The 26750-nt window shown below is 43.5% G+C and overlaps 1 protein-coding gene and 1 long non-coding RNA gene across 7 annotated transcripts in view; one reads left to right on the top strand and one right to left on the bottom strand.

The window, feature by feature from the left end:
* LOC144683608 (uncharacterized) overlaps positions 1-26750 on the bottom strand; it is a 559012-nt gene that overhangs the window by 127965 nt on the left and 404297 nt on the right. The gene's annotated exons all lie outside the window — the stretch shown is intronic.
* The window catches only part of pds5a (PDS5 cohesin associated factor A), a 244986-nt gene continuing 223906 nt past the window's right edge, over positions 5671-26750 (top strand). For 5 of the 6 annotated variants that reach the window (XM_078546583.1, XM_078546588.1, XM_078546568.1 and 2 more), the window contains exons 1-2: positions 5671-5823; positions 6708-6856. In XM_078546583.1, the coding sequence (XP_078402709.1) occupies positions 6746-6856 (111 nt within the window). In that variant the 5' untranslated portion in view covers positions 5671-5823; positions 6708-6745. Of the gene's footprint in view, positions 5824-6704; positions 6857-26750 lie in introns of all 6 variants that reach the window. The other variant, XM_078546559.1, reaches the window with a different exon arrangement.

Here is a 26750-nt window from a genome sequence, read left to right as displayed (position 1 = left end):
GTGACCATTTTGGAGATAGTGACCATTATACAGTTAGATTTAGCATCATTATGGAAAAGGACAAATATAGAACAGGAGTAAAAGTTTTAAATTGGGGGAAAACACATTTTACAAAGCTGAGAGGTGAACTGGTGTAAGTGGGCTGGATACAGCTACTAGAAGGGAAAATAGTGTCAAATCACTGGGAGGTATTCAAAAGCGAGATCCTGCAGACACAGTATAGACACGTCCCCACAAAGAAAAAGGGTGGTACTGCCAAAGAAGCATGCAGCGTACGATAAAGCAGTAAAAGATCGCTTAAGACAGTCACAAAAAGCTTAATATTGTGGAAAGCCTCGAGGAGTATTGAAAGTACAGGGGTGAAGTAAAAATGGAAATTAGGAAAGCAAAGGGAGGATACGAAAAAATATTGACAGGTAAGATCAAAGAAAACCCAAAGATGTTTTACCAGTACATTAAGAGCAAGAGAATAGCTAAGGAAAAGGCAGGGCCTATCAGAGATGTACATGGTAACTTGTGCGTTGATGTTGAAGATGTGGGCAGGTTTCTCAATAAGTACTTTGTCTCCGTCTTCACTAAGGAGAGGGATGATGCAGACATTCTAGTTAAGGAGGAGGAATGTAAAATTTAGATACAATAAACATCATGAGAGAGGGAATACTGGAGGAACTGGCATCCTCGAAAGGGGAAATCTCAAGGGCTGGATGGATTGTATCCCAGGATGTTAAAGGAAGCCAGGAAGGAAATAGCGGATGCTCTGAGGATCATTTTCCAATCTCCACTAAATACAGGCGAGGGAAGGGTGTGAGGGATAGACCAGAAAATCATAGGCTGCTCAGCCTGACTTCAGCGGTAGGCAAATTATTGGAATCAATTCTGAGAGAAAGGATAAACCGTCACTTAGAAAGGCACGGATTGATCAGGGATAATCAGCATGGTTTTATGAGGGGAAGATCATGCCTTACTAACTTAATAGAATTTTTTGAGGAAGTAACAAGGAAGATTGATGAGGGTAGTGCAGTGGATGCTGTCTACATGGATTTTAGTAAGGCACTTGACAAGCTCCCACATGGCAGACTGGTCAGAAAAGTGAGATCCCATGGGATACAGGTATAGGTGGCGAGTTGGATCCAAAATTGGCCCAGTGACAGGAAACAAAGCATAATGGTTGATGGATGTTTTTGTGAATGGAAAGCAGTTTCCAGTGGCGTTTCACAGGGCTCAGTGTTGGGCCCCTTGCTGTTTCTTGTATAGATTAACGATTTGGACTTAAATGTTGGAGTCACGATTGGGAAATTAGCAGATGACACAAAAATTGGCCGTATAGTTGATACTGAAGAGGATAGCTGTTGTCTCCAGAATGATATCAATGGTTTGGTCGAGTGAGCAGAAAAGTGCCAAATGGAACTCAGCCCAGGAAAGCGTGAGGTAATGTATTTGGGGAGGGCACACAAAGCAAGGGAATACTCAATAAACAGGAGGATATTGAGAGGGGCTGAGGAAGTGATGAGCCTTTGGAGTGCATGTCCACAGGTCCTTGAAGATGGCAGGGCAGGTGAATAAAGTGGTAAAAAAGCATATGGAATGCTTTCCTTTATTCAATGAGGTATTGAATACAAAAACAGGGATGTAATGCTGGAACTGTATAAAATGCTGGTTCGGCCCCAGCTGGAATTTTGTGTAGCATTCTGGTCAGACAGTAGATATGAGGTTTACAAGAATGTTGTTGGGCTTGAAAATTGCAGCTATGAGGAAACATTTTCCTCAGAACAGAGCAGGCTGAGGGGTGACCTAATTGAGGTGTACAAAATTATGAGGGGCCTAGATAGGGTAGACAGGAAAGACCTGTCAATTATCAGGGGGCATAGATTTAAGGCGATTGGTAGAAGGATTAGGGAGGACATTAGTAAAAACATTTTCACCCAGAGGGTGGTGGGTACCTGGAATTCATTGCTGAAGTTGTTGGCTGAGGCTGAAATGCTCAACTCATTTAAAAGGTACCTGGGTCTGAACCTGACGTGCTGTAACCTGCAAGGACCAGGTACTGGAAAGTGGGATTAAAAATGAATTAAAAATTTATTTTTCTTTTTTTGGCTGGTGCAGATAAAATGGGCTGAATGGCTCCTTTCTGTGCTGTAACTTTTCAATGGTTCTAACTCTTGTACTGAACTCAACTTATCAGCTGAAACACAAAAAGTGTTGGAAATACTCAGCAGGTCTGGTAGCATTTGTACCAGATAGACAGAGTCAAAGTTTCAACTCAAATATTGCTCTTCTTCCGAACTACCTGATATCCTTTGTAGGGGCTGGGGCGTATAGCAAAAACTGGGAGCAATGTATAGTCAAGGTCAAACAGAAACTGGGCATTTGGGAGCCACTCTATAAATACTTAGCAGGACTGGCAGTATTTGTGAAGATAGAGAAGCATTCACGTTGGTGACTTTTGGTCAGAGTTCTGAGAAAAGTCATTGACATGAGGCGTGAACTCTTTCTTTCTCCAGATGCCACCAGACCTGCCAAGCATTTTCTGTTTTCATTTTCAGTTTCATTTTATTCTTCGTCTCATCCGACGCCTCAACAAGAAAGTTTGTCTCTTTTCAGGTGCAAAGGAACACAAGCTCCAGCAACTCATCGACACCAACACCCATCCAGGATCCTCCACCCCTGCCTGTCCCTCTGTCCCCATCCCGTCTTCCAATCCCAGCCCCGGCCGTGTATTCACCATACCCCCTGACCTTCCCCTCTCCGACATTGAATGTTCAGTACTCAGCAAGGGACTTAGTTTCATACCCTTACGCCCTCATCTCAATGAATTTCGGGCTCGGCACGATGCTGAACTCTTCTACCGCCGCCTTCGTCTCCGTGCTCACTTCTTTGGGCAGGAGTCCTCTCCCCGTTCAACGGATCCTTTTACCCACCTCCAATATTCTCCCTCCACCTGGACCCCTCCCTCTGGATTCTTATCTTCTCTTGATCTTTTAATTGAGAACTGTCGGCGTGACATTAGTCGTCTCAATTTCTCTGCTCCTCTCACCCATTCTAACCTGTCTCTCTCTGAACTTGCTGCACTCCGTTCTCTCAGGTCCAACGCAGACATTGTCATCAAACCCTCTGACAAGGGTGGTGCTGTTGTTGTCTGGTGCACTGACCTCTACCTCGCAGAGGCTGAGCGTCAACTCGCAGACACCTCCTCCTACCTCTCCCTGAACCATGACCCCACCACTGAACATCAAGCCATTGTTTCCAGGACTGTTACTGACCTCATCTCCTCTGGAGATCTTCCTTCCACAGCTTACAACCTCATAGTCTCCCAACCTCGGACGGCCCACTTCTACCTCCTAGCCAAAATCCACAAACAGGACTGACCCGGCAGACCGATCGTGTCAGCCTGTTCCTGCCCCACGGAACTCATTTCTTGCTATCTTGACTCCATTCTCTCTCCCATTGTCCAGTCCCTTCCCACCTACATCCGTGATTCCTCTGACACCCTACATCATATCAACAATTTCCAGTTCCCTGGCCCCAACCGCCTCCTCTTCACCATGGACGTCCAATCCCTCTACAACTCCATCCCCCACCGGGATGATCTGATGGCTCTCCGCTTCTTCCTCGAACAGAGGCCCGAACAATCCCCATCCACCACTACTCTCCTCCGTCTGGCTGAACTTGTTCTCACACTGAACAATTTCTCCTTAAACTCCTCTCACTTCCTCCAAATAAAAGGTGTGGCTATGGGTACCCGCCTGGGCCCCAGCTATGCCTGTCTCTTTATGGGGTATGTGGAACGTTCCTTGTTCCACTCCTACTCTGGCCCCCTCCCACAACTCTTTCTCCGGTACATCGATGATTACTTCGGTGCTGCTTCATGCTCTCGTCTGGACCTGGAAAAATGTATTAATTTTGCTTCCAATTTCCACCCCTCCATCATTTTCACATGGTCCATCTCTGACACTTCCCTTCCCTTCCTTGACCTCTCTGTCTCAATTTCTGGTGATAGACTGTCCACCAATATCCATTACAAGCCTACCGACTCCCACAGCTACCTCGACTACAGCTCCTCACACCCCGCTTCCTGTAAGGACTCCAACCCACTCTCCCAGTTCCTTCGCCTCTGTCGCATCTGTTCTGATGATGCCACTTTCAAAAACTGTTCCTCTGACATGTCCTCCTTTTTCCTTAACCGAGGTTTTCCACCCACGGTGGTTAACAGGGCCCTCAACCGTGTCCGGCCCATCTCCCGCGCATCCGCCCTCACACCTTCTTCTCCCTCCCAGAACCATGATAGGGTCCCCCTTGTCCTCACTTATCACCCCACCAGCCTCCGCATTCAAAGAATCATCCTCCGCCATTTCTGCCAACTCCAGCATGATGCCACCACCAAACACATCTTCCCTTCACTCCCCCCCCGGTGGCATTCCATAGGGATCATTCCCTCCGTGACACCCTGGTCCACTCCTCCATCACCCCCTACACCTCAACCCCCTCCCACGGCACCTTCCCATACAACAGAAGGTGCAACACCTTCCCCTTTACTTCCCCCCTCCTCACCGTCCAAGGGCCCAAACACTCCTTTCAAGTGAAGCAGCATTTCACTTGCACTTTCCTCAACTTAGTCTACTGCATTCGTTGCTCCCAATGCGGTTTCCTCTACATTGGAGAGACCAAACGCAGACTGGATGACTGCTTTGCAGAACACCTTCAGTCTGTCTGCAAGCATTACCCAGACCTCCCTGTTGCTTGCCATTTCAACACTCCACCCTGCTCTCATGCCCACATGTCCGTCCTTGGCTTGCTGCAATGTTCCAGTGAAGCTCAACGCAAACTGGAGGAACAGTACCTCATCTTCCGACTAGGCACTTTACAGCCTTCCGGACTGAATATTGAATTCAACAATTTTAGATCACGAACTCTCTCCTCCATCCCCACCCCCTTTCCGATTTCCCCCCTCCTTTTTGTTTTTTCCAATAATTAATATAGATTTTTCTTTTCCCACCTATTTCCATTATTTTTAAATGTATTTCCATCCATTGTTTTATCTCTACCTTTTAGCCTTTTTCGATTCCTCCACCCCACCCCCACTCGGGCTATCTGTACCTTGCTCGTCCTGCTTTCTACCCTTAATTAGCACATTCCTTAGATAATATCACCACCTTCAACACCTCTTTGTTCTTTTGTCTGTGACATCTTTTGGTTATCTCCACCTATCACTGGCCTTCTATCCAGCTCTACTTGTCCCACCCCCCCTTAAACCAGTTTATAATTCACCTCTCATGCGGACTCGAAACGTTAACTGTGTTCCTCTCCGCAGATGCTGCCAGACCTGCTGAGTTTTTCCAGGTATTTTTGTTTTGGATTTCCAGCATTCGCAGTTTCTTGCTTTTATTTTCTGTTTTCATTTCAGATTTCCAGATTCCGCAATATTTTGCTCTTGAAACAATAACTCTACCTGTGCTGACTTTTAGTGGGTTGGTAAATCTTGTTCTCAAGACCCTTAAGCACCATTGGGGATTTTAAACCAGTGACACATCGAAGTGACGAAGAAATCCTCCTCCTGGGTAGGTGGCGCTGTGGTTGTCGCTGGCGCGCGTGCCTCTGCTCCTCCTGGTTAGGTGGCGCTGCCGCAAGCGCCCGCCGACCTAGGGGTCGCGCTGTCTCTCCGGTTCTCCTCCTCTCTAGGCGGCGCTGTCCCTCTCGGGTCCCTGTGGCGTGTTGTGGCCGCTCTGTCCGTTGTTCCTCGGCTCCGTCCTGCTGCCGCCGCTCGGTGCGACTCTGTGAAACTCCTGGTCCCTGGACACCTGAGCGAGAACCGGCGGGATTCATGAGGTGAGTGCCGCTGCCAGCGCCGGGAATGTAGCTGCCGCGGCCCGGCCGGTTGGCCGGCCCGCTTTCAGCCTCCCGCCCGTTGGCCGGGATATTTCAGAGCTCGAGCGGGACAGTGCGCGGAGCGGTGGGATGGCCGGACTGGGCCGAGCAGAACCCGCCATTCCTTTTTATTTTATTTAGAGAAGGAAAATTCCGTGGCGGTGATGCGAAGTTGTGGAAACAAAATAAGTCGATGAAGCGACAGCCGCGGTCTGAACTCGGCCGCGGCCTGTTCTCCGATTTGTTGTAATTTATGGCGGGATATTACAGAGTGTTTCCCGGATTCGCGCTCCCGCTCCTCCCGCGCCACCGCCAAGTTGTAAATAAACGGGCTGGGAATCTGCGGCTGCTGTAGATGTTGTTGCTGGTGCCGAGGCCTGAGTTTGTAGGCCCGAGGAGCCCGTGCGCCAGAACTTTTTGTGGCGGCGGCGCGAGGTTGGCGGGCGGGCGGCTCGAGCGGCTCCTGCCCGTTTGGGGAGGTGAGGGTGAGAGTGAGATGGGGGGGCGGCGGGTGAAGGAAAGTCACTCTCTTTAGATTCTCGCCCGGGTTCAGGTAAAACGCAGGCCGATTGAGAGGAGTTTTGGGACGTTTCTTCTCTTCCCCCACCCCCCACCTCTTCCCCAAGTCCAGAAAGTGACGGGGGAACATGTTGCGGCTGCAAGGCCGTGAGGCACCTTTTACTGAGTCTCCTGCCCAGTCCGGCCGCCAACATTCATTATCTTTATGAACGAAATCGGTCCACGCAGGTCTGTCGTGTTATTTATTCTGATTATTTAATTGAGGAAAGAATGGAGATGACGGAAAAAGCTTTGAGTAACATTTTAAACTTGTGTTTGACCAGCAGAGGCCGGTAGTGATCTACAGAAAGGGAAAACTGGAAGGATGGCTTTCCCACAACCCAAATCTGCAGATGGAAAGATCATCATCTACCCTCCTGGTGTTAAGGAAATTACTGACAAAATCTCCAACGATGAATTAGTCAAAAGGCTAAAGGTATGGTTAGACGTTTCTTGTTAAAGTCATTTTTCAAGATTCTTTGGGGGGGTGGGGTATATGCTTTGTTTTCTGAGATCCCCATCAGTTTGAGACAAAATGAAAACACGGTGCTGAACAACTCTCTCAGTGGGTCAAGGAGCATTTGTGGCGAAAGAGTTAACGTTTCAGGCCGATGACCTTTCAAGAGAACTCGACTCGTGCTTGGGTTTCCTTTCATTTTATGCTGAAGATTACCAATAAAGTATTTCTAATTTGTACAGCTCAGTTCATTGCAGTGTTTTGACCATATTGGTTATGACACAGCTTTTGGCAGTTTCTGATCTTATTTTGTGTTTCAGCTGACAATGTAAATATAATTGGTTTCAAGTTGGTGGAACAATTAAACAGTTTATTAATACTGCAATATGACCATTGTCTTTGTGCAATCCTTTACAATAGTCTACCTTGAAAGGCCATAAGGCTTTATTTGCTACATTTGAGAGTTTACTTCTTGGTGGATAGCCATGGTGTACGAGGGATCTACTCTGTCTCTTCCTTTCATCCTCTAACCCCATTACCCCAAATAAAGTTTAATGGTATTACTTTGGATAACTTTGTCTCAAACTGAGTGTAATGTTCTAATGCTACTTCAATGCAAAGTTGTATTATTTCTCTAAATTGGTGCAGTAATAGAATACTGACTTATTTTTCTAATATATGCAGGAGAGTGGAGTTTTTGCTTAGAATGCTAGGAAATCTTTGGAATTGCTGTAACTTGCTGATTTTTGATAATGGACGTTTTGCAGTGTTGGACTTCTGCCGGGCCATTTATTCATTCTGCCAGAGTTGAGATTGCGATATTTTATTTTCCTATTAACTTGAATTCTTATTTCTACGAATAATAGCTCAAAGCCATTAACTTCCACTGTTTTTGGTGTGTACACTGGGTTATATCCAGTGCTATACTTCACTACAAATCACTATATGATGCGCAGTGTGAAAATATATAAAATATTTATTTATTGCATTGTTGAAAGTTGTTCAAATTATGCACTTCTGCACTTGATATGATTTGTTGGATTGGAAAAAGGTGGAGAATTTTGTGATATGGTCTTTGCCTTGGTATGGCTGAAGGAGGTATCGTAAAGTTAAGAATCCTTTGCAATATAGATAGTTCTGTGAATGGAATATGGGGCATCTGGTTGGAAAGCTTTTGGCTTTTTTTTGGAGTCAGTGAGCAAATTCGTCAGTCAAAGGTTATTTCCTGTTTGGACACTGAAAACCATATCAGAAATTTACCATATTGGTCTTGAGATCTTTATAATATGGTGAGCAGAAATCAGTTTTTACCAATTAATTAAAAATGTATTCGATATTACTAGACCTTCAAATAGACAGTGGGAGCGAGAGGGCAAATAAGTTATTGCAAAATTCAAAAGGAAGAAAATGGTAGGATAAACTGCTCAATCTTAAAGGTAAAATAAATACAGGAAAGTGGCAATAACTGAATACAAGTAGTGTTTACCTTTAACCATTTCTTTTTGGAAAATAAAGATATTTTGGTATTTGTGCAGTCGGGGTCAAAATGTATTTTTTGAGGGCTCTTGAGATTTTTGCGAGGGCAATTTTTTTGTTGTCAGGGGCTCCTTTTTCATTCTCAGTTACTCCTTTTATTAGTGAATGTATCTCCTGTATTTGTTGAATTTTTTTAGGGTTTCCTTCTTTAGATATGATACGGTAGTACATATAGCAAAGACTATTAATATATATTTTAAATCTTTTTAACTTGGAACCTGCTCAAACCCTTCATTACCTATAGACTCGAATATTCCAAAACACCCCTGGTTTGTCTCCCACATTCTACCCTCCATGTTTGGACCAATGTTGTAATGAGGTGAGGAGCTGAATGGCCCTGGCGGAACAAAACTGAGCGTCAGTAAGCAGGTTATTGCTGAGTGAGTGCCTCTTGATAGCACTGACAACAACACCTTCCATCACTGCCAATGATAGTGTAGACTGATGTGGTGGTAATTAGCTGGGCTGGATTTGCCCTGCTTTCTGTGGACAGGACATAGCTGGGAAAATTTCCACATTGTTGGGTAGATGCTAGTATTGTAGCATCTAGCTTGGCTAGGGGCATGGCAAGTTCTGCAGTACAGGTCTTCAATACCGTTGCCGGAATGTTGTCAGCGCCCACAGCCTTTGTAGTATCCAGTGCCTTTAGCCATTTCTTGATACCGCGTGGAGTGAATCAAATTGGCTCAAGACTGGCATCTGTAATGCTGTGGACCTCCGGATGAGGCCAACATAAATCATCAACAATCTATCACCAATAAACTATTTCATATCTTTGTGATTCTGCCTTATAAATGCAAGTTCGTTCTATTTGTGCCTTTTGCAATAATACAAATTTGAAGCATAACATGCATTTGAGCGCAACTTGAAATGGTTCTAAATAGTGTAATTAAGAATCACATCAAAACATAGCATATTTCATAGTTGTTCTGCAGTTTTCTGTAGGAAACTGGAATTGTTTTATTCCATATCTGTTTTTTTTGCTAAGAACCTAGCTCAAAAGAATACATTGCAATCAGTGCATTATATATGAACAAATGCTATCCCAGTTGTTGAAAATGCTTTGATTTTTTAAGATCACTTATATTCGTCAGATTCTGTTGCACATTATGGAAAATGGGCCACCGGCAGAGTTGTTTAGCATATCAGTAAGATTGGAGTAAGAATAGGGCCCTGTGTATTAATATATGTAGTTTCCAGTACACGCAAATGTGCCACACAGACGAGCCCGACCGACAATCTTAAATTGGTTTTCAGCGTAATTCTTAGCACACTGAGGATTATTTAGCACATGTTGTCCAATTGTGGAATCACATCTAATGTTGGACACTGTTTTGAGTTTTGCATGCACGGTCTGGCTGGGTATGGTCTGTATCTCGATATGATCTGCCAGTCTTTGGGACGTATGGCCAACATACCTAGCATCACACTGGCACTGAAATTCATACACCACATTACTCATTTGTGTGATAGGCAGAACGTGTTTTGGTTTGATGGCAGCATCCAGTTAGTGGCGTGTTGCTGCTGCATAGTAGCAGCGTTAAACAGCTAGCTTCACCTGTTGCTCAAATTTTTGAGATACCTTGCTTTTCTAGGATAATTTGAGGTAGGTTGGGCACCTTTCAGGGCTGTAAGTGATTGCCTTAGGCCCATAATATACAGCGTAATATACAGCTTGTGTAATATACAGCACGAAATGATCTGATCAGGGTAACCATTCTCCTGCCGGATGCTTTTGATGTGCCCTCCTGGTGGGGGATGGGGTTGGAGCTGGACGGTCAGTGGCGCGGGGTCGGTGCTGGAAGCCTCGTGGAAGTCGGGGGCCAGTCGGGGGAGCCCTGTGGGGGTTGTCCCTTGAGGGGTGGGGGTCAGTACTCTTGTTACCCAGGAATTAGAAGTGGTTTTAATTCTTCTAACTTTCCCTGGGTAATTAAAACTGTAAGTTAGTTGGAACTATCCGAAGTTTGGATGGTTCCAGTTGCAGGGCAATTGCCCAACAGAAATTTGAACTTCCCAGGCAATTGCTGGGAAATCGTCTGAGTGAAGAGCACACAAGGAGGCTACAAAGGAGGATAGATAGGTTAAGTGATTGGGCAAAGATCTGGCAAATGGAGTATAATGTGGTAAAGTGTGAAATTGTCCATTTTGGCAGCAAAAATAAAAAGCATACTATTTAAACGGAGAGAGATTGCAGAATTGAGGTATGCAAGTACAGCAACTAATTAGGAAAGCTGTCATTTATTGCGAGGGGAATTGAATACAAAAGTAGGGAGGTTATGCTTCAGTAATGTAGGGCATTGGTGAGACCACATCTGCACTGTATTCATTTAAGGAAGGATATAAATGAGTTGGAAGCAGTTCAGACAAGGTTCACTCAACTAATACCTGGAATGGGTGGGTTGTCTTGGGAGAAAAGGTTGGACAGGCTAGGCTTGTATCAGCTGGAGTTTAGAAGAGTAAGAGGTGACTTGATTGAAACATATAAGATCCTGCGGGGACTTGACAGGGTGGATTTAGAGAGGATGTTTCCTCTTGTGGGAGAATCTAGTGCAAGGGGCCACTGGAAAATCCAAAAACACTACATCCACTGGTGGTTCCTCACTCACACTACTCGTTACAACCTCAGAATGGTAAAAAAAATCAAAAGGCAAAAGGGAGAGAGGAACTTTAAAACAATCATGATCATGAGAAAAAAAGTATTTGGCAAATAATGGAACCAAAGGCTGACAGGTCCACTGGACCTGATGGCCTGCATTCTAGGGTCAGAAAGGAAATGGATGCATTGGTTGTAATCTTCCAAAATTCCCTGGATTCTGAAGAAGCCCCAGCAGATGGAAAAACAAATGTAACACCACTGTTCAAGGAAAGAGGGAGACAGAAAGCAGCAAACAATAGGCCATTTAGCCTAACATCTATCATCGGCAAATGCTAGAATCTGTTATTAAGTAAGTAGTGGCAGGACATTTAGAAAATCATAAAACAATTAAGCAGAGTCAACATGATTTTATGAATGAGAAATTGTGTTTGACAAATGTGTTAGAGTTCTTTGAGGATGCAACTAGCAGGGTGGATAAAGGGAAACCAGATATAGTGCATTTGGATTTATGAAAGGCATAAGGTGCCATATAAAGATTTTTGCACAAGATAAGAGCTCATGGTTCTGTGGGTAGTATAATAGCATGGATAAAGGATTAGCTAACTAACAGGAAACAGAGTCAGGATAAATGGATTATTTTCAAGATGGCAAACTGTAGCTAGTAGGTGTGCCACAGGCATCAGTGCCGGGGCCTCAACTATTTACTATCTATGTTAATGACTTGGATGGAGGGACCAAGTGTAGTGTAACAAATTTGCCGATGATACAAAGATAGGTGGTAAAGAGGAGACAGTCTGCAAAGGAATATAGAAAGCGAATAGGCAAAAATTTGGCAGAAGGAATATGTAGGAAAATGAAGTTGTCCACTTTGGGAAGAATAGAAAAACACTATTATTCAAATGGAGAGATCTGCAGAATGCTGCGGTACAGAGGGATCTGGACGTCCTTGTATACAGAGTTATACAGCAGAGAAACAGGCCCTTTGGCCCATCATGTCCGTGCCGGCCATCAAGTACCTATCTAATTCTAATCCCATTTTCGAATGCTTCGCCCGTAGCCCTGTATGCTGCAGCGTTTCAAATGCTCATCTAAATACTTCTTAAATGTTGTGAGGGTTCCTGCCTCTACCACCCCCTCAGGCAGTGTGTTCCAGTTCCAACCATCCTCTGGGTGAAAAATTTTTTCCTCAACCCCCTCTAAACCTCCTGTCCCTTACCTGAAATCTATGCCTCCTGGTTATTGACACCTCCACTAAGGGGAAAAGTTTCTTCCTATCTACCCTATCCATGCCCCGTCATAATTTTATTTACCTCTATCAGGTTCCCCCTCAGCCTTCTCTGCCCTAAGGAAAACAACTCTAGCCTATCCAGTCTCACCATGGCTGAAACGCTCCAGCCCAGGCAACATCCTGGTGAATCTCCTCTGCACCCTCTCCAGTGCAATCACATCCTTCCTAGAGTGTGGGGACCAGAACTGTACACAGTACTCCAGCTGTGGCCTAATTAGCATTTTATACAGCTCCAACATAACCTCCCTGCTCTTATACTCTCTGCCTCAGCTAATAAAGGCAAGTATCCCATATGCCTTCTTAACCACCATATCTACCTGAGCTGCTGCTTTCAGGGATCTATGGACGTATACACCAAGGTCCCTCTGATCCTCTGTGCTTCCTAGGGTCCTACCATTCATTGTGTTTTTCCTTGCCGTGTTAGTCCTCCCAAAATGCATCACAAGCCAGCATGCAGGTACAAGTAATTAGGAAGGCAAATAGAATGGAATGTTTGCCTTGATTGAAAGGGCTGGAGTATAAAAGTAGGGAAATTTTGCAACAGTTGTACAGGGCATTGGTGAGGCCATATCTGTACACAGTTTTGGTCAGCTGACTTAAGGAGGAATCTGCTTGCATTGGAAAAAGTTCAGAGAAGCATTTGGAGCTTAGAAGAATGAGAGGTGATCTTTTTGAAACATATAAGATTCTGAGGGGGCTTGACTGACGCTTGGAGGATGTTTCACCTTGTGGGGGAATCTAGAACCGGGGGCACAGTTTAAAAATCAGTGGTCATTCATTTAAGATGGGGGTGAGGAAGACTTTCTTCTGACTGTTATTAGTCTTGGGAATTCTCTTCCCCAGCAAACATTGGAGGCTGGGTCATTGAATATATTCAAGGCTAAGTTGGACTGATTTTTGATTGAGGGAGTCGAGGTTTATGGGGGTGCAGACAGCCATGATCTTATTGAATGGCGGAGCAAGCTCAATGGGCCAAATGGTCTACTCATGCCCCTATTTCTTATGTTTTTATGCCCTTTATTTGAATAGAGGCATTAGATTTGTAGTTTTCCAATCTTCTGGGACCTTACCAGAATTCGGGGAAGTATGGAAGATCACAACCAGTGCATCTACTGTCTTTGCAGTTGCTTCTTTTAACACCATGGGATGCAGACAATCGGGTCCAGGGACTGTTAGCATTTGGTCGCCCAAATTTGCCTTGTGCTTTTTCTCTAGTGATTATAGTTTTAGTTTCTTCCTCCCTTTTGCCCCTGATTTTCTATTATTGGAATGCATTTACAAGTTGGCAGGCTGTGATGATACAAAGCTAGGTAGGACTTTAAACTGTGAGGAGGGCACAAAGAGGCTCCAGAGAGACACAGGTTAAGTGAGTGGGCAACAAGATGGTAGATGGAGTATAATGTGGGAAATGTGAAGTTATTCACTTTGGGCGTCAAAATAGGAAAGTAAAATATTTTGTACAAGCAGTGAACCTTGTAAATATTGATGTTCAGAGAGAGTTGGTTGTGCTCATACAAGGAATGTACAAAGATAGCATGCAGGTGCAGCAAGCAATTAGGAAAGCAAATGGCATGCTGGCTTTTATTGCAAGAGGAATGGAGTACAAGGATCAAAAAGTCTTGCTACAATTGTACAGGGCTTTGGTAAAACCATACCAGGAATACTATACGCTGTTTTGGCCTTCGTATTTAAGGAAGGATATACTTGCATTGGAGGCAGTACAGTATGAAGGGGCTTGACAGGGTAGATACTGAGATGTTGTTTCCCCTGACTTGGGGAATGTAGAACAGGGGGGCACAGTTTCAGGATAAGGGTTGTGAATCTTTAGCCTTGAATATACTTAAGAAAATAAGAAATAGGAGTAGGAGAAGGCCATTTGGCCCCTCAAGCCTTTCCCGCCATTCAAGAAGATCATGGCTGATGTGCCGCAGACCTTGACTCCTCTTTTGTGCCAGCTCCTCATGGCCCTCAACTCCCTGATATTTCAAAAATCTATCTATCTACCTCTTTAAATACTTTGTGATCTAGCCTCCACAACTCTTTCTGGTAGAGAATTCCAACATTCACTACCCTTTGAGAGAAGAAATTCCTTCGCATCTCAATTTTGAATGAGTGTCCCCTTATTCTGTAACTATGTCCCCAAGTTTGAGATTCCCCCACAAGTGGAAACATCTTCTCAACATCTACCCTGTCAAGCCCCCTCAGAATCTGTATGTTTCAATAAGATCACCCCTCATTCTTCTAAACTCTAATGAATAAAGGCCTAACCTGTTTAGCCATTCTTGATAAGTCAACCCCTTCATTCCAGGAATCAGCCTAGTGAATCTCCTTGTGAATCCCTTACTGTCAATATATCCTTTCTTAAAAATGGGGACCAAAACTGTACACAGTACTTCAGGTGTGGCCTCATAAACACCCTGTACAGTTGTAACAAGACTTCGCTATTTTTAAACTCCAACCCCTTAGCAATACAGGCCAAAATTCCATTTGCCTTCTTAATTACTTGCTGCACCTACATGCTAACTTGTTGTGTTTCATGCGCAAGAACACCCAGATTCCTCTGTGCTGTACTTTTTTGGAGTCTCCCTCCATTTAAATAATAGTCTGCCTTTTGATTCTTCTTACCAAAGTGCATGACCTCACACATTCCTACATTAAACTCCATCTGCCAAGTTTTTGCCCACTCACTCAGCAAATGTTGAAACATTACAGTCTACCCCCTCCTCCAAGTCATTAATATAGATAGTAAATAATTGAGGCCCTAGGACTGATCCTTGTGGCACTCGACTGGTTACGTCTTTCCAACCTGAAAAAGACGATTAATCTCAACTCTGTCTTCTGTGTGTTAGCCAATCATCAATCCATGCTAATACATTACCCCCAATACCATGAGTTCCTATCTTGAGCAACAACCTTTTATGTGGCACCTTATCGAATGCCGTCTAGAAATATAAATGTACTACATCTAGCGATTTCCCCTTTAATCAACTTTACTTGTTATATCCTCAAAGAACTCTAGCAAATTTGTCAAACATGATTTCCCGTTCACAAAACCATGTTGACTCTGTTTGATTGCATTAAGCTTTTCTAAATGTCCTGCTATTTTTTCCTTAATAATGGTCTCCAGCATTCCCAACGAGAGATGTTAGGCTGACTGGCCTATAGTTTCCTGCTTTTTGTCTCCCTCCCTTCTTGAACAGGGGCGTCATTTTAGCAGTTTTCCAATCTGCTGGGACCCTTCTGGAATCCAGAGAGTTCTAGAATATTTCGACCAATACCTCCACTATCTCTGCAGCCACTTCCTTTAAAACCCTTGGATGCAGGCCATCAGGTCCTGGCAACTTGTATGCCTTTAGACCCATGGGTTTGTCAAATACTTTGTCCCTTGTGATAGAGACTGTTCCAGGATCTCTCCTCCCATGAGCTCCTTGCTTATCTGATATCTTTGGGATGTTTATAGTGTCCTCCACCATGAAGACTGATGCAAAATATTGGTTTAAATTATCTGCCATTTTCCTGTTCCCCGTTATCAAATCTCCAGCTGCATCCTCCAAGGGTCCCACGCTCACTTTAGCCACTCTTTTTTTATGTACCTGTAGAAGACCTTGCTGTTTGTTTTTATATTTCTTGCCAATTTACTTTCATAATCAATTTTCTCCCTGTTTATTAGCTTTTTAGTCATCCGCTGCTGGTTCTGAAAAAATTCCCAATCCTCCGGCCTACCACTAGTTTTTACCGCCTTGTATGCCTTAGTTTTTGATTGGAAACTCTCCTTGACGACCTTAGTTGATCACGGGTGGTTCATCTTTCTCATTGAGTCCTTCCTTTTGACCGGGATATATTTTTGCTTAGCATTATGAAATATCTGCTTAAATGTCTTCCACTGCTCATTCACTGACTTTTCCCTTATTTTCCCATCCTGCTTTAGACAACTTGTTCTTCATACCTCTGTAATTGTCCCTTTTTAAGTTGAGGACATTGGCTTGAGACCCGAGTTGTTCCCCTCAAACTGAATTTGAAATTCTACCACATTGTGATCGCTACCCCCTGGAGGATCCTTAATTACGATATCTCTTATTAACCCACTTCATTACACATTACTAGATCTAAAGTAGCCTGTTCCCGGGTGGGTTCTGCAACGTGTTGCTCTAAGAAACAAAACCTGATTCATTCTACACGTTCATCATCCATGTTACCGCTGTTAATCTGATTTCTCCACTCAATATGCAGATTAAAATCACCTATGACAATTGTAGTGCCCTTTTTACGTGCCTCAGTTATTTCCTGATTTATACTTTGTCTTACAATGAGGCGACTCTTTGGGGGGGCCTATAGACGACTCCCACCTGTGACTTCTTCTCCTTGCTGTCCTTTATTTCCATCCAAACTGAATCCACATCACGATCTATTGAACCTATATCTCTACTCACCACCGCACTGATACCTTCCTTTATTAACAAAGCTACCCCACCACCTTTTTGCCTATTTTTCTGGAATGTCGAATACCCTTGAATATTGAATTCCCAGTCTTGGGCACTTTGCCACTACATCTCTGTAATAGCTATCAAGTCATATTCATTTATTTCTATTTGTGCTATTTGTTACAAATGCTGCGTGCATTCAGATAGAGATTTAAGCTTTGACTTCTTACCATTATTGCTCACTCTGGCTCTAATTTCTGCTGCACTCCTCTGCTTATATTATCTGCCCCTTCTTGTCACACTGATTATCGTTCGCCTCTTCACCATCCTGCACCTCTGCTCTCTCGTTTCTTTTTGATTTTTTAAACTTCCCTTCAATTGAACCTTCCCTTCCACTAAATAATTTAAAGTCGTGTCTGCAACCGGAGGTATACTATTTGCCAGGACACTGGTCCTAGTATGGCTCAAATGAAGCCCGCTCCAATGGAGCAGCTTTCTCCTTCCCCAGCACTGGTGCCAGTGCCGCATGCATCGGAACTCATTTCTCCCACACCAATCTTTGAGCCACGCATTTACCCCTCTGATCTTATTTACCCTACTCCATTTTGCACGTGGCTTAGGTAGTAATCTGGAGATTATTACCTTTGTGGTCCTTTTTAATTTAGCCCCGAGCTGCTTGTAGTCCCTCAGCAGAAGCTCTTTCTTAGTCCTGCCTATGTCGTTGCTACCTAGGTGGACCACGACAACTGGATCCTTCCCCTCCCACTCCAAGTTCCTCTCCAAGACCAGAAGAGGTGTCCTTAACCTTGGCACCAGGTAGGCAACACAGCCTTTGGTACTCTCTGCCTTTACTGCAGAGAACAGTACCTAGTCCCCTAACTGTGCTATCCCCTATTACTGCTACATTTCTCTTTTCTCCCCCCACTTGAATGGCGCTCTGTACCAGAGTGTTGTGGTCAATTCGCTCATCCTCCCTACAGTCTGTGCCCTCGTCCACATCGGGAGCAAGAACCTCATACCTATTGGTCAAGGGCCCTGGCTGAGGCTCCTCCAAAGCTAAATTTTGAACCTCCAGACCTGCCTCACTTGCAGTCAAACTCTTTCTCCCTCCCTGATGCGTCGCTGTGTACTCAGTTCAGACTCCAGCTCATCAACTTTGAGCCGAAGTTCCTCGAGCAGCCAACACTTGCTGCAGATGTGGTCAGCGTGGATCACACCAGCATCCACCAGCTCCCACATACTACAGCTGCAGCACGTCGCCTGCACAGCCATCGCTATTTTATTTAATTAGTAAATTTGGATGTTAAATATTTTAGAAGTGAATTTCTTAACTCTGCTCTTCAGCTGTAATAGCGTCTCCTGATTTAAACCACTTGGCCAATCAAAAAAGACAGGGAAGAGATATCCCGGCTCTCCTCGCTGTTTTAAACCGAACTGCTGGCTCCATTGCTGTTTTATACCAAACTCTCAGCTTTCTCCTTGCTGTTTTAAATTTAACTCCCGGCTCTCTCTTCGCTGTTTTAAGGCTGAGTTAAACAGATTTTTGGTGTCTCAGGAAATCGGGGATATGGTGACTCGGTGAGAAAGTTGAGTCGAATCCCATGATTAACCATGATTGGATTGAATGGCGGAGCAGGCCCGGCCAGCTATATGGGCTTTGGTTTTTAGTTCTTGCGTTCTTTTAATGTCTTCTACTGCGAAAGCATATGAAATATTTGGTCAAAGTCTGTACCATTTGCTTGTTTCCATTTATTAATTCTCTAGTTTCATCTTCTAAGGGACCAGCATTTGCTTTTGCTGCTCTTTTCCTTTTTATATACTCGTAGAAGGCCTTGCTGACTCTCTTTGTATTTCTTGCTAGTTTACTCTTCTTTTCTTCCTCTTTATTTTTTAGTCACCCTTGGTTTTATCTAAACTTCTCCCACTTTTCTCGCCTCCCACTAACCGTCATAATATTATATGCCTTTTCTTTCAATTTGATACCGTCCTTAACTTCCTTAGTCATGGATGGTTCATCCTTCTCTAATCTTTTTTTTCTAAATGGAATATGTCTTTGAGAATCATATATGGCCTTAAATGTCTACTGTCCTGCATTTTAATTTATTTTCTCAGTCCACTTAAGCCACCTCTGCCTTCATACAGTTGTAACTGCCTTTGTTTTTTTATATATTAATTCACGGGATGTGGGTTTCACTGGCTGAACCAGCATTTATTGCCCATCCCTGGTTGCCCTTGAGAAGGTGGTGGTGAGCTGCCTTGAATTGTTGCAGTCCATGTGGTGTAGCTACACCTGCAGTACTGTTAGGAAGGGAGTTCCAAGATTTTGACCCAGTGCCAGTGAAGGAACGGGGGTATATTTCCAAGTTAGGATGTTGAGTGACTTGGAGAGGAACTTCCAGGTGGTGGTGCCCCATCTATCTGCTGACCTTGTCCTTCCAGATGGTACTGGTCGTGTGATCGGAAGGTGCTGTCGAAGGAGCCTTGGAGAATTCCTGCAGTGCATCTTGTAGATGGTACACACTGCCGCTACTGTGTGTCGGTGGTGGAGAAGGTGAATGAATGTGGATGTGCCAATCAAGCGGGCTGCTTTGCCCTGGATGGTGTCCAGTTTCTTGAGTGATGTGGGAGCTGCACTCATCCAGGCAAGTGGAGAGTATTCCATCACACCCCTGACCTGTGCCTTGTAGATGGACAGGCTCTGGGGAGTTAGGAGATGAGTTAATCATCGCAGGATTCCTAGCCACCTTTGCTGTCCAACCGGCAGGGCAGACCCAGGGATGGTGATGGTGGTGTCTGGGACATCACTTGTAAGGTATGATTGTTTGATACAACTGAGTAGCTTGCTAGTCAATATTAGAATAGATAGGTGCTTGATGGCAGGCATGGACATGATGGGCTAAAGGGCCTGTTTCTGTGTTGTATAACTCTGACTCTATTTCAGAGGGCATTTAAGAGTCAACCACATTGCTGTGGGTCTGGAGTCACATGTAGGCCAGACCAGGTAAGCACGACAGATTTCTTTCCCTAAAGGGCATTAGTGAACCAGATGGGTTTTTACAACAGTCGACAATGGTTTCATGGTCATCATTCAACTTTTAATTCCAGATTTTTATTGAATTCAAATTCCACCATCTGTCATGGCGAGATTCGGACCCTGGTCCCCAGAGCATTACCCTGGGTCTCTAGATTACTAGCTCAGCTACAATACCACTCCGCTATCGCTCCCCTGTCCCCCCTCATTAACGATAACTGGTTTCAGATCCAAGTTTCTCACCCTCAATCTGTTTCTTTTTACACTGCTTTTCCTGTGGCCCAGGTGACAATCCAGAGATTATTATCTGTTGAGGTTCTACATTTTAATTTATACCTTAACTCTTTGAACTACTTTCCTAGCTCTTCTTACATGGGTCAGAACAACTGGATCCTTCCCCCTCCCACTCCAGGTTCTTCTCTAGCCGTGATGCCCTTAACCTTGGCACTGCACAGGCAACGCAATCTTTGGAACTCCTGGTCACAGTTGCAGAGAAACAGTATCTGTCTGCCTGGCTATCACCACCACATTTCTTTCCTCTCGCTCCACTTGAATGGCCTCCTGGACTATGGTGCCATGATCAGTTTGCTCATCCACACTGCAAATTTTGCCCTTATCTGCACAGGCATTAAGAAACTTGTACCTCTTGGTTTAGGACAAAGGCTGAGGGTTCTCCAGCACTGTGCCTGGAGCCCTCTTTCCTGATTTCCAGTCACACGCTCTTTCTGAATCCTAACCAGACTACCCAATCTAAGGGATGTGTCTGATCAAAGTGTCCAAGTAGCTCTCCCTTCCAGTTCTGTTGAAGGGTCATGAGGACTTGAAACGTCAACTCATTTCTTCTCCGCCGACGCTGCCAGACCTGCTGAGTTTTTCCAGGTAATTCTGTTATTGTTTTAGCTCTCCCTTTGTGCTTTATAAAGTCAACACTTCAGACTTGAGTTCAAAAACCCTGAGCTGAAGTTCCTTTAATATGCAAATGTCAGGGATCACTGTACTCTCCATATGCTGCAGTTGTGACACACCACCTGCTCTGTTGAATTGAAGTTTATATGCTTAATAAATTTGGCTTATTTTTTGGTTTTTAAACAAATTGCTCAATCTAATTTGAGTGATAGAGAATAAACACTGGTATAGACAGGTTGGACCAAATGGCCTGTTTCTGTTCTGCATAAGAACATATGAATTGAGGAGTAGGCCATTTGGCCCCTTGAGTCTGCTTCACCATTCGATAAGATCATGGTGATCTGATTGTAGCCTCAAATCCACATTCCACTTACTGCCGATAACCTTTGACTCCCTTGTTGGCCAAGAATCTATCTACGTCTGCCTTAAAAATATTCATTCACCCTGCCTCCACTGCTCCTTGGGGTAGAGAGACTTCCAAACATTCATGACCCTTTTGAGAGTCAAGAATTCTTCTCATCTCCACCTTAAATGGGAGACCTCTTATTTTTAAACTCTGTCCCCTAGTTCTAGTCTCTTCCACAAGGGGAAATATCCTTTCAGCATCCACCCTGTCAAGTTCCCTCAGGGCCTGATATGTATCAGCAAGATCATCCCTCAATCTTCTCAACTTCATTGGATACAGGCCCTGCCTGTCCAACTTTTCCTCATAAGATAACCCAACCCCACCCCACCCCCACAATCCCAGGCATCAGTGGAGTAAACCTTCTCTGAACTGCTTCTAATGCATTTATATCCTTTCTTAAATAAGGAGACCAAAACTGTCCACTGTACTCTAGATGTGTCTCGCCAAAATCTTGTACAGCTGTAGCAAAACATGCCTACTTCTATATTCCATTCCCCTTGCAATAAATGACAATGTTCCATTTGACTTCCTAATCACTTGTTTAACCTGCATACTAACTTTTCCTGATTCATGTACCAGGACACCCAGATCCTTCTGTACCCCACAGATCTGCATTCTCTCTCCATTTAAATAATATATTGCTTTTTCTATTCTTTCTGCCAAAGTAGGCAAGTCCACATCTTCCCACGTTTTCCTCCATCTGCCAAATTTTTCCCCACTCACTTAACCTATCTATATCCCCTTATACCCTCTTCACAACTTATTTTCCTATCAATCTGTGTGTCATCAGCAAATTTAGCAACCGTACATTGGGTCCCTTCATCTAAGTCATTGATCTAAATCAGGCTTGTCCAGCATTGGGCCCGCGGGCCGGATATGGCCTTTGAAGCTCCCCACTGGGTTCACTGAAGGATAGTTTTTTAAAATGCTGGTAAGTGCAGTGGATGATTCTTCAAGAAACTGTCCCTCTAATCACAGGCTGTTCCTCTCCCACATTAGCTGCTGATGGCTCATTTGTGAATGAGGGAGAGAAATGTGGGAGAGAAGCAGCTTGTGATTGGAGGAACAGCAACACTGATGGCAGCAAGTGGGCTCCAGAAACAGAGACTGGGGACAGAGAAAGATTCGCAGCCAGGCTGGGTGGGGGAAGGAGAAACTCACGGCTGGGCTGGGCTGGATCGGGTGGGGGAAGGAGAGAGACCCTCCGGGCTTGATGGGAGAAGGAGAGACTTGCTCTGGGCCATGACAGCCCAGGTGGCGGACGGAGAGACATGCTCCATGCTGGGTGAGGGAGCGTGAGACTCATTCCATGCCAGGCTGGGCCAGGTGGGGAAGACTCACCATTGGCCCAAGCGGGTAGTGGGGGGAGACACCCACTGCCAGGCCAAGCCGGGTGGGACGGGGGGTGTTGTGACTTGCTGCTGGATGGTAAGAAGCTGGATCTTATGGTGTGAGCCGGAGATGTGGATGCTTGGTGAGGATGAAAAGACTCATACCCAGGAGTTTGAGAGAGAGTGAGTGTGATTGAGCGAGCGTGTGCGTGAGAGCAGTCCTACAATGTGATTGCTGTTATGGGTTTGCACAAGTGACTTCTTACTTTTACTAGTTCTTATCTCTACCCAAACTGATTCTGCATCTCGATTTCCATAAGTAAGGTCATCCTTTCTATTGTACCAATGTCATCCTTAACTAACTGAGCTATCCCCCAGCTTTTCCTACCTTCCTAAATGTCATGTACCCTTGAATGTTCAGGTCCCAGTCTTTTGTCATCTTGCAGCCATGCCTCTAATTGCTATCAGATCATACACATTTATTTCTAATTGTGCTATTAGTTCATCTGTTTGTTACGAGCCTTTAGTTCTGTGTTTTCACTTTTTTTGTAACCTCTAACCTTATCTGCTGGTGCATTCTTGGATTTGTACACTCTGTCCCTGCCTGCCATGCTCTGATCATCATTTCCCTTACTCTTTTGCCTTGTATTCTCTATTTAGTTCATCACATCTTCCCAAACTTGATCCCTTGCCCCAACTATTTATTTTAAAGTCATATGAACTTGAAACATTACCTTTGTTTCTCTCTCCACAGGTGCTACCAGAGCTTCTGAGTTTTTCTAGCACTTTCTGTTTTTATTTCAGATTTCCAGCATCCGCAGTATTTTGCTTTTATTTTTAAAGCCCTTTCTACCACTCTAGTTATACAGCTTGCTAGAACACTCATTGCAGCATGATTCAGGTGAAGACCATCCCAACAGTACAGCTGCTACTGTCTCTAAATGACACAACTTGGAATCACTTTTGATCTGCAGGTGTGAGGACAGCATTAACATGTTGTCAGGCCTACACTATGGAACCACTGGTGTTCAGTGGCTGCCTATTCTTTCTGTGGATTCAAATGATCAGTTATCCAAACGAGAACTAGGAGCTGGAACATTGCAGTATTCAGTGATTAAAAATATAATTATGCATCAATATACAATATGTATGCATGGATTATTATAATGCTACAAAATCAGAAAATATTGTTTCAGATCTGTCGTTTTTAGGTATTGCTCTTGAGCACTTCAGTGAACCAATTGTCATTGTTTTGGGTGCCTATGAAGTATTTGATCGGGCCTGCCTTTGTGCACTTTTGCACAAGTGATATAAATTTCCACCAAAGCTGTTGTAATGGCTGTGAGATTTCCTCAAGTTGTAGTATCATCGCTGTAGTTAACAGTTTATTCTTTGATTTCAATAATTGGGGAGCAAATTGTTCAGGGAATTTTTGCCATAAATAGAAGCTTTTGTTTATTTTGGCTATTATGCTCCAGGTGTATAGTTCTTCCAAAAGTTTCTGACTGGTTTCATTTCCATGTTGGTCGAAAGGAACTGACAAATGAACATTTAACTTTTAATTGCCTACATTTTGCTGTTGCAAGACATCTTAGGGTGTTTGTTATTCGTTAGACCTGCCCTTGTATGCTTGGATTTACCATTTTTGTTTGGCAAATTGGTAAAAAGACAAGCTGGTAATGTTACATCAAGGGGAAGCAGTCATTTGGGACTTGAGTAAACATGCCAAGCTGTGTATCTCCTTAACCAATCCGACTGAAGTTTAGAGAAGGAAATGTATGTTTGTAATCTGTAAATTTTCATTGCCAGTGAGATCGATTGGTAGTAATTAATGCTATTGTGTCATTGAAAAGTACTCAGTTGCGTGACACATTTCAAGTCTAATAAATTTCATAATATTATTGTGGTTTATTGTAAAGTAGGTTTATGGGTATGAGTGTAGATGGTTCTGCCTGTGAGATTTAATTAAATTAGAGCCAGATAGGCTGTAAGCTTGAAATTATCAAAAGATGTTTGGGGTAAGAGGCATTTGAAATGACAATGAGTTAACATGGATGAGGTCTTCACATATAGGGTGTGAAGCAAATTTACATTTTTAGATAAGTGAAGGAGTTGTTTGGGTTTCAAAGGGATGGTAGGATGTTTACAAGTAACAAGATAAATAGGGAAAGGTTGTTATGTTTATTTTTCCCGAAAGGTACTGACCATATTGGCAACATGAAAAATTTTTATATTATGAGATAAGTATATTTCCAAAGACCGAGAACCTTGGAACTGACAGATTAAAGAGCGAGAAAATATATAAAGAAGGAAGGAAGGTGATGTTGTCGGGTCATATAAGAACTAAAAGAAATGTGTAAAGCAGCCTTGGGGAAGCCTCCAGCTAGGTTTGCAAAAGTCTGCTGTTGTCCAGTAACTAAAGTTGGAGAAAAGCCTTTGGAATTCCACTGCTGAGTGGGTGCTGTGGTAAATTTGCTGGCTTGCAATTTAAATTTAAAATCTATTTTGGACTGTTGCCTTAAAGGGGGTGTGTAGTTGGGAGTCAGTCTAATTAAGAATTTTAAGATTTGTTACAATAAGTAACTGTGATCTTATGTGTGTGCTTTAAATCTTTTATTTTGTTAATGTTTTCATTTCGTTTTTAAAATCGTTGAAGGTGTTAGTGGACTCATTACTTCTGAATTCAGTGCCCACATCTTCTCGTAATAAATACAAATTGCAAAACCGTTGTGATAGCTTAGCCAAGTTCTCCTTATGGATTTGGTCTGCCTGGCACACATCACCTGCCACGTCTTAACAAAAGACAAGACTTAACTTTCTTTGGCTAGTTAAATTACTACTTACCACACCATTCAATACATTTTAATGGTGAAGTATACAATGAGATGCTGTTTTTGCAGAGCTGACAGTAGAGCAGAGCAGCTAAGACAGCAACGTTGGACATTGGCATATTTAAATGAGATTTGTTCCTTGTGGATTTACTGCTTCATTTATGTATAAATAACAGCAGCCTTTATTAGCCTCACTGTTGGCTTGAGAGCAAAATATGGACGACGGTAATGTAACAGAAACTTGACGCCATTTTTTTGAAGTGTAGTCACTCTCTTTTCATTTGGAAATGTGACAGCCAATATGCAAACAGCAATGTGAAAATGACCAGATCTGTTTTCTTTGTGATGTTGATTGAGGGATAAATATAATTGAAGAGCCAGTGAGTTATCCCCAGTGTTTTTGAAATAGTGCCATGGGATCTATAGCCACCCGAGTGAAGGGTAATTCGGACTCGAAACGTTAACTGTGTTCCTCTCAGCAGATGCTGCCAGACTTGCTGAGTTTTTCCAGGTATTTTTGTTTTTGTAAGGCTTCAGTTTAATGTCCAATTCAAAATACAGTACTTTCTGATGATGCAAAGCTTCCTCAGTACTGCAATGAAGCATGAGCTTTGATTTTTGTACCCAAGCCCTGCAGTTGGCCTTGAACCCAGAACCTTATGATTCAGAGGCAACAGTGTTACTAACTGAGCCATGGTTGACACTCTAGTCAAATTGAAGTGGACAGCAGAGGTACAGCCATCGTGAGGAGAACAAAGACAGCACCATGAAATCCCAGTATGCTGAACTATATTTGACCTCTCACCGACTTGGGAATAATATATTATGTTAGAGATGCTGTTTCCTTTTACAATGTGTTCATGCACCGACAGTCAATGGAGAGCATTGGAGTATGTCCACATTCTATGGCATGGGCTGCCTTAATATCAATACCAAGTCCCATTAGAACCAAAAATACTGTTCCTTCTGTGCTTAAATCGTTCATTTAAAGTTGCGTTTCTACGGTGTAAATACCAAATGATTGACATGACAGTATAACTTGCACAGTAAACTTTACAGTATGAGTGTATCTATATAATTGTATAGCACATTTTTAACGAAGATATTAGTTAAAAAGTGTTCGCTCAGCATTGTCACCTCTGAGCCAGGAGGTTGTGGGCTCAAGCTGCACTCCAGGATGAGAAAGCATAATCAAAACTGACGTTTCATTGTACTTTAGGGAGAATGCTGCTTTTTGGAACATCTATCTTTTGGATGAAATGTTGAACTAAGGCCCAATCTGCTTGTTCAGGTGTACGTAAAAGATTGCATGGGATTTGTTTGAGGGAGAAAAGGAGTTCTCCTGTTTTGATCAATATTCATCCCTCAGTCAGTGCTACTAAAACAAATTAACTGATCATTTATCTGATTGCTCTTTCTGGAATGTTGCTGTACACAAATGGGTGTGAAACACTTTGCAGATCCTCAGGACATGAAAGGTGCTATACAAATGCAACTTACTTACAATTGGCTATTGTCCTGAATGTG

The sequence above is a fragment of the Cetorhinus maximus genome, chromosome 1, assembly GCF_964194155.1.
Source record: "Cetorhinus maximus chromosome 1, sCetMax3.hap1.1, whole genome shotgun sequence".
In the NCBI taxonomy this organism is placed as follows: Eukaryota; Metazoa; Chordata; class Chondrichthyes; order Lamniformes; family Cetorhinidae; genus Cetorhinus; species Cetorhinus maximus.
Note: the sequence above shows the minus strand (reverse complement) of the source record. Positions and strands in the feature narration are given on the sequence as shown.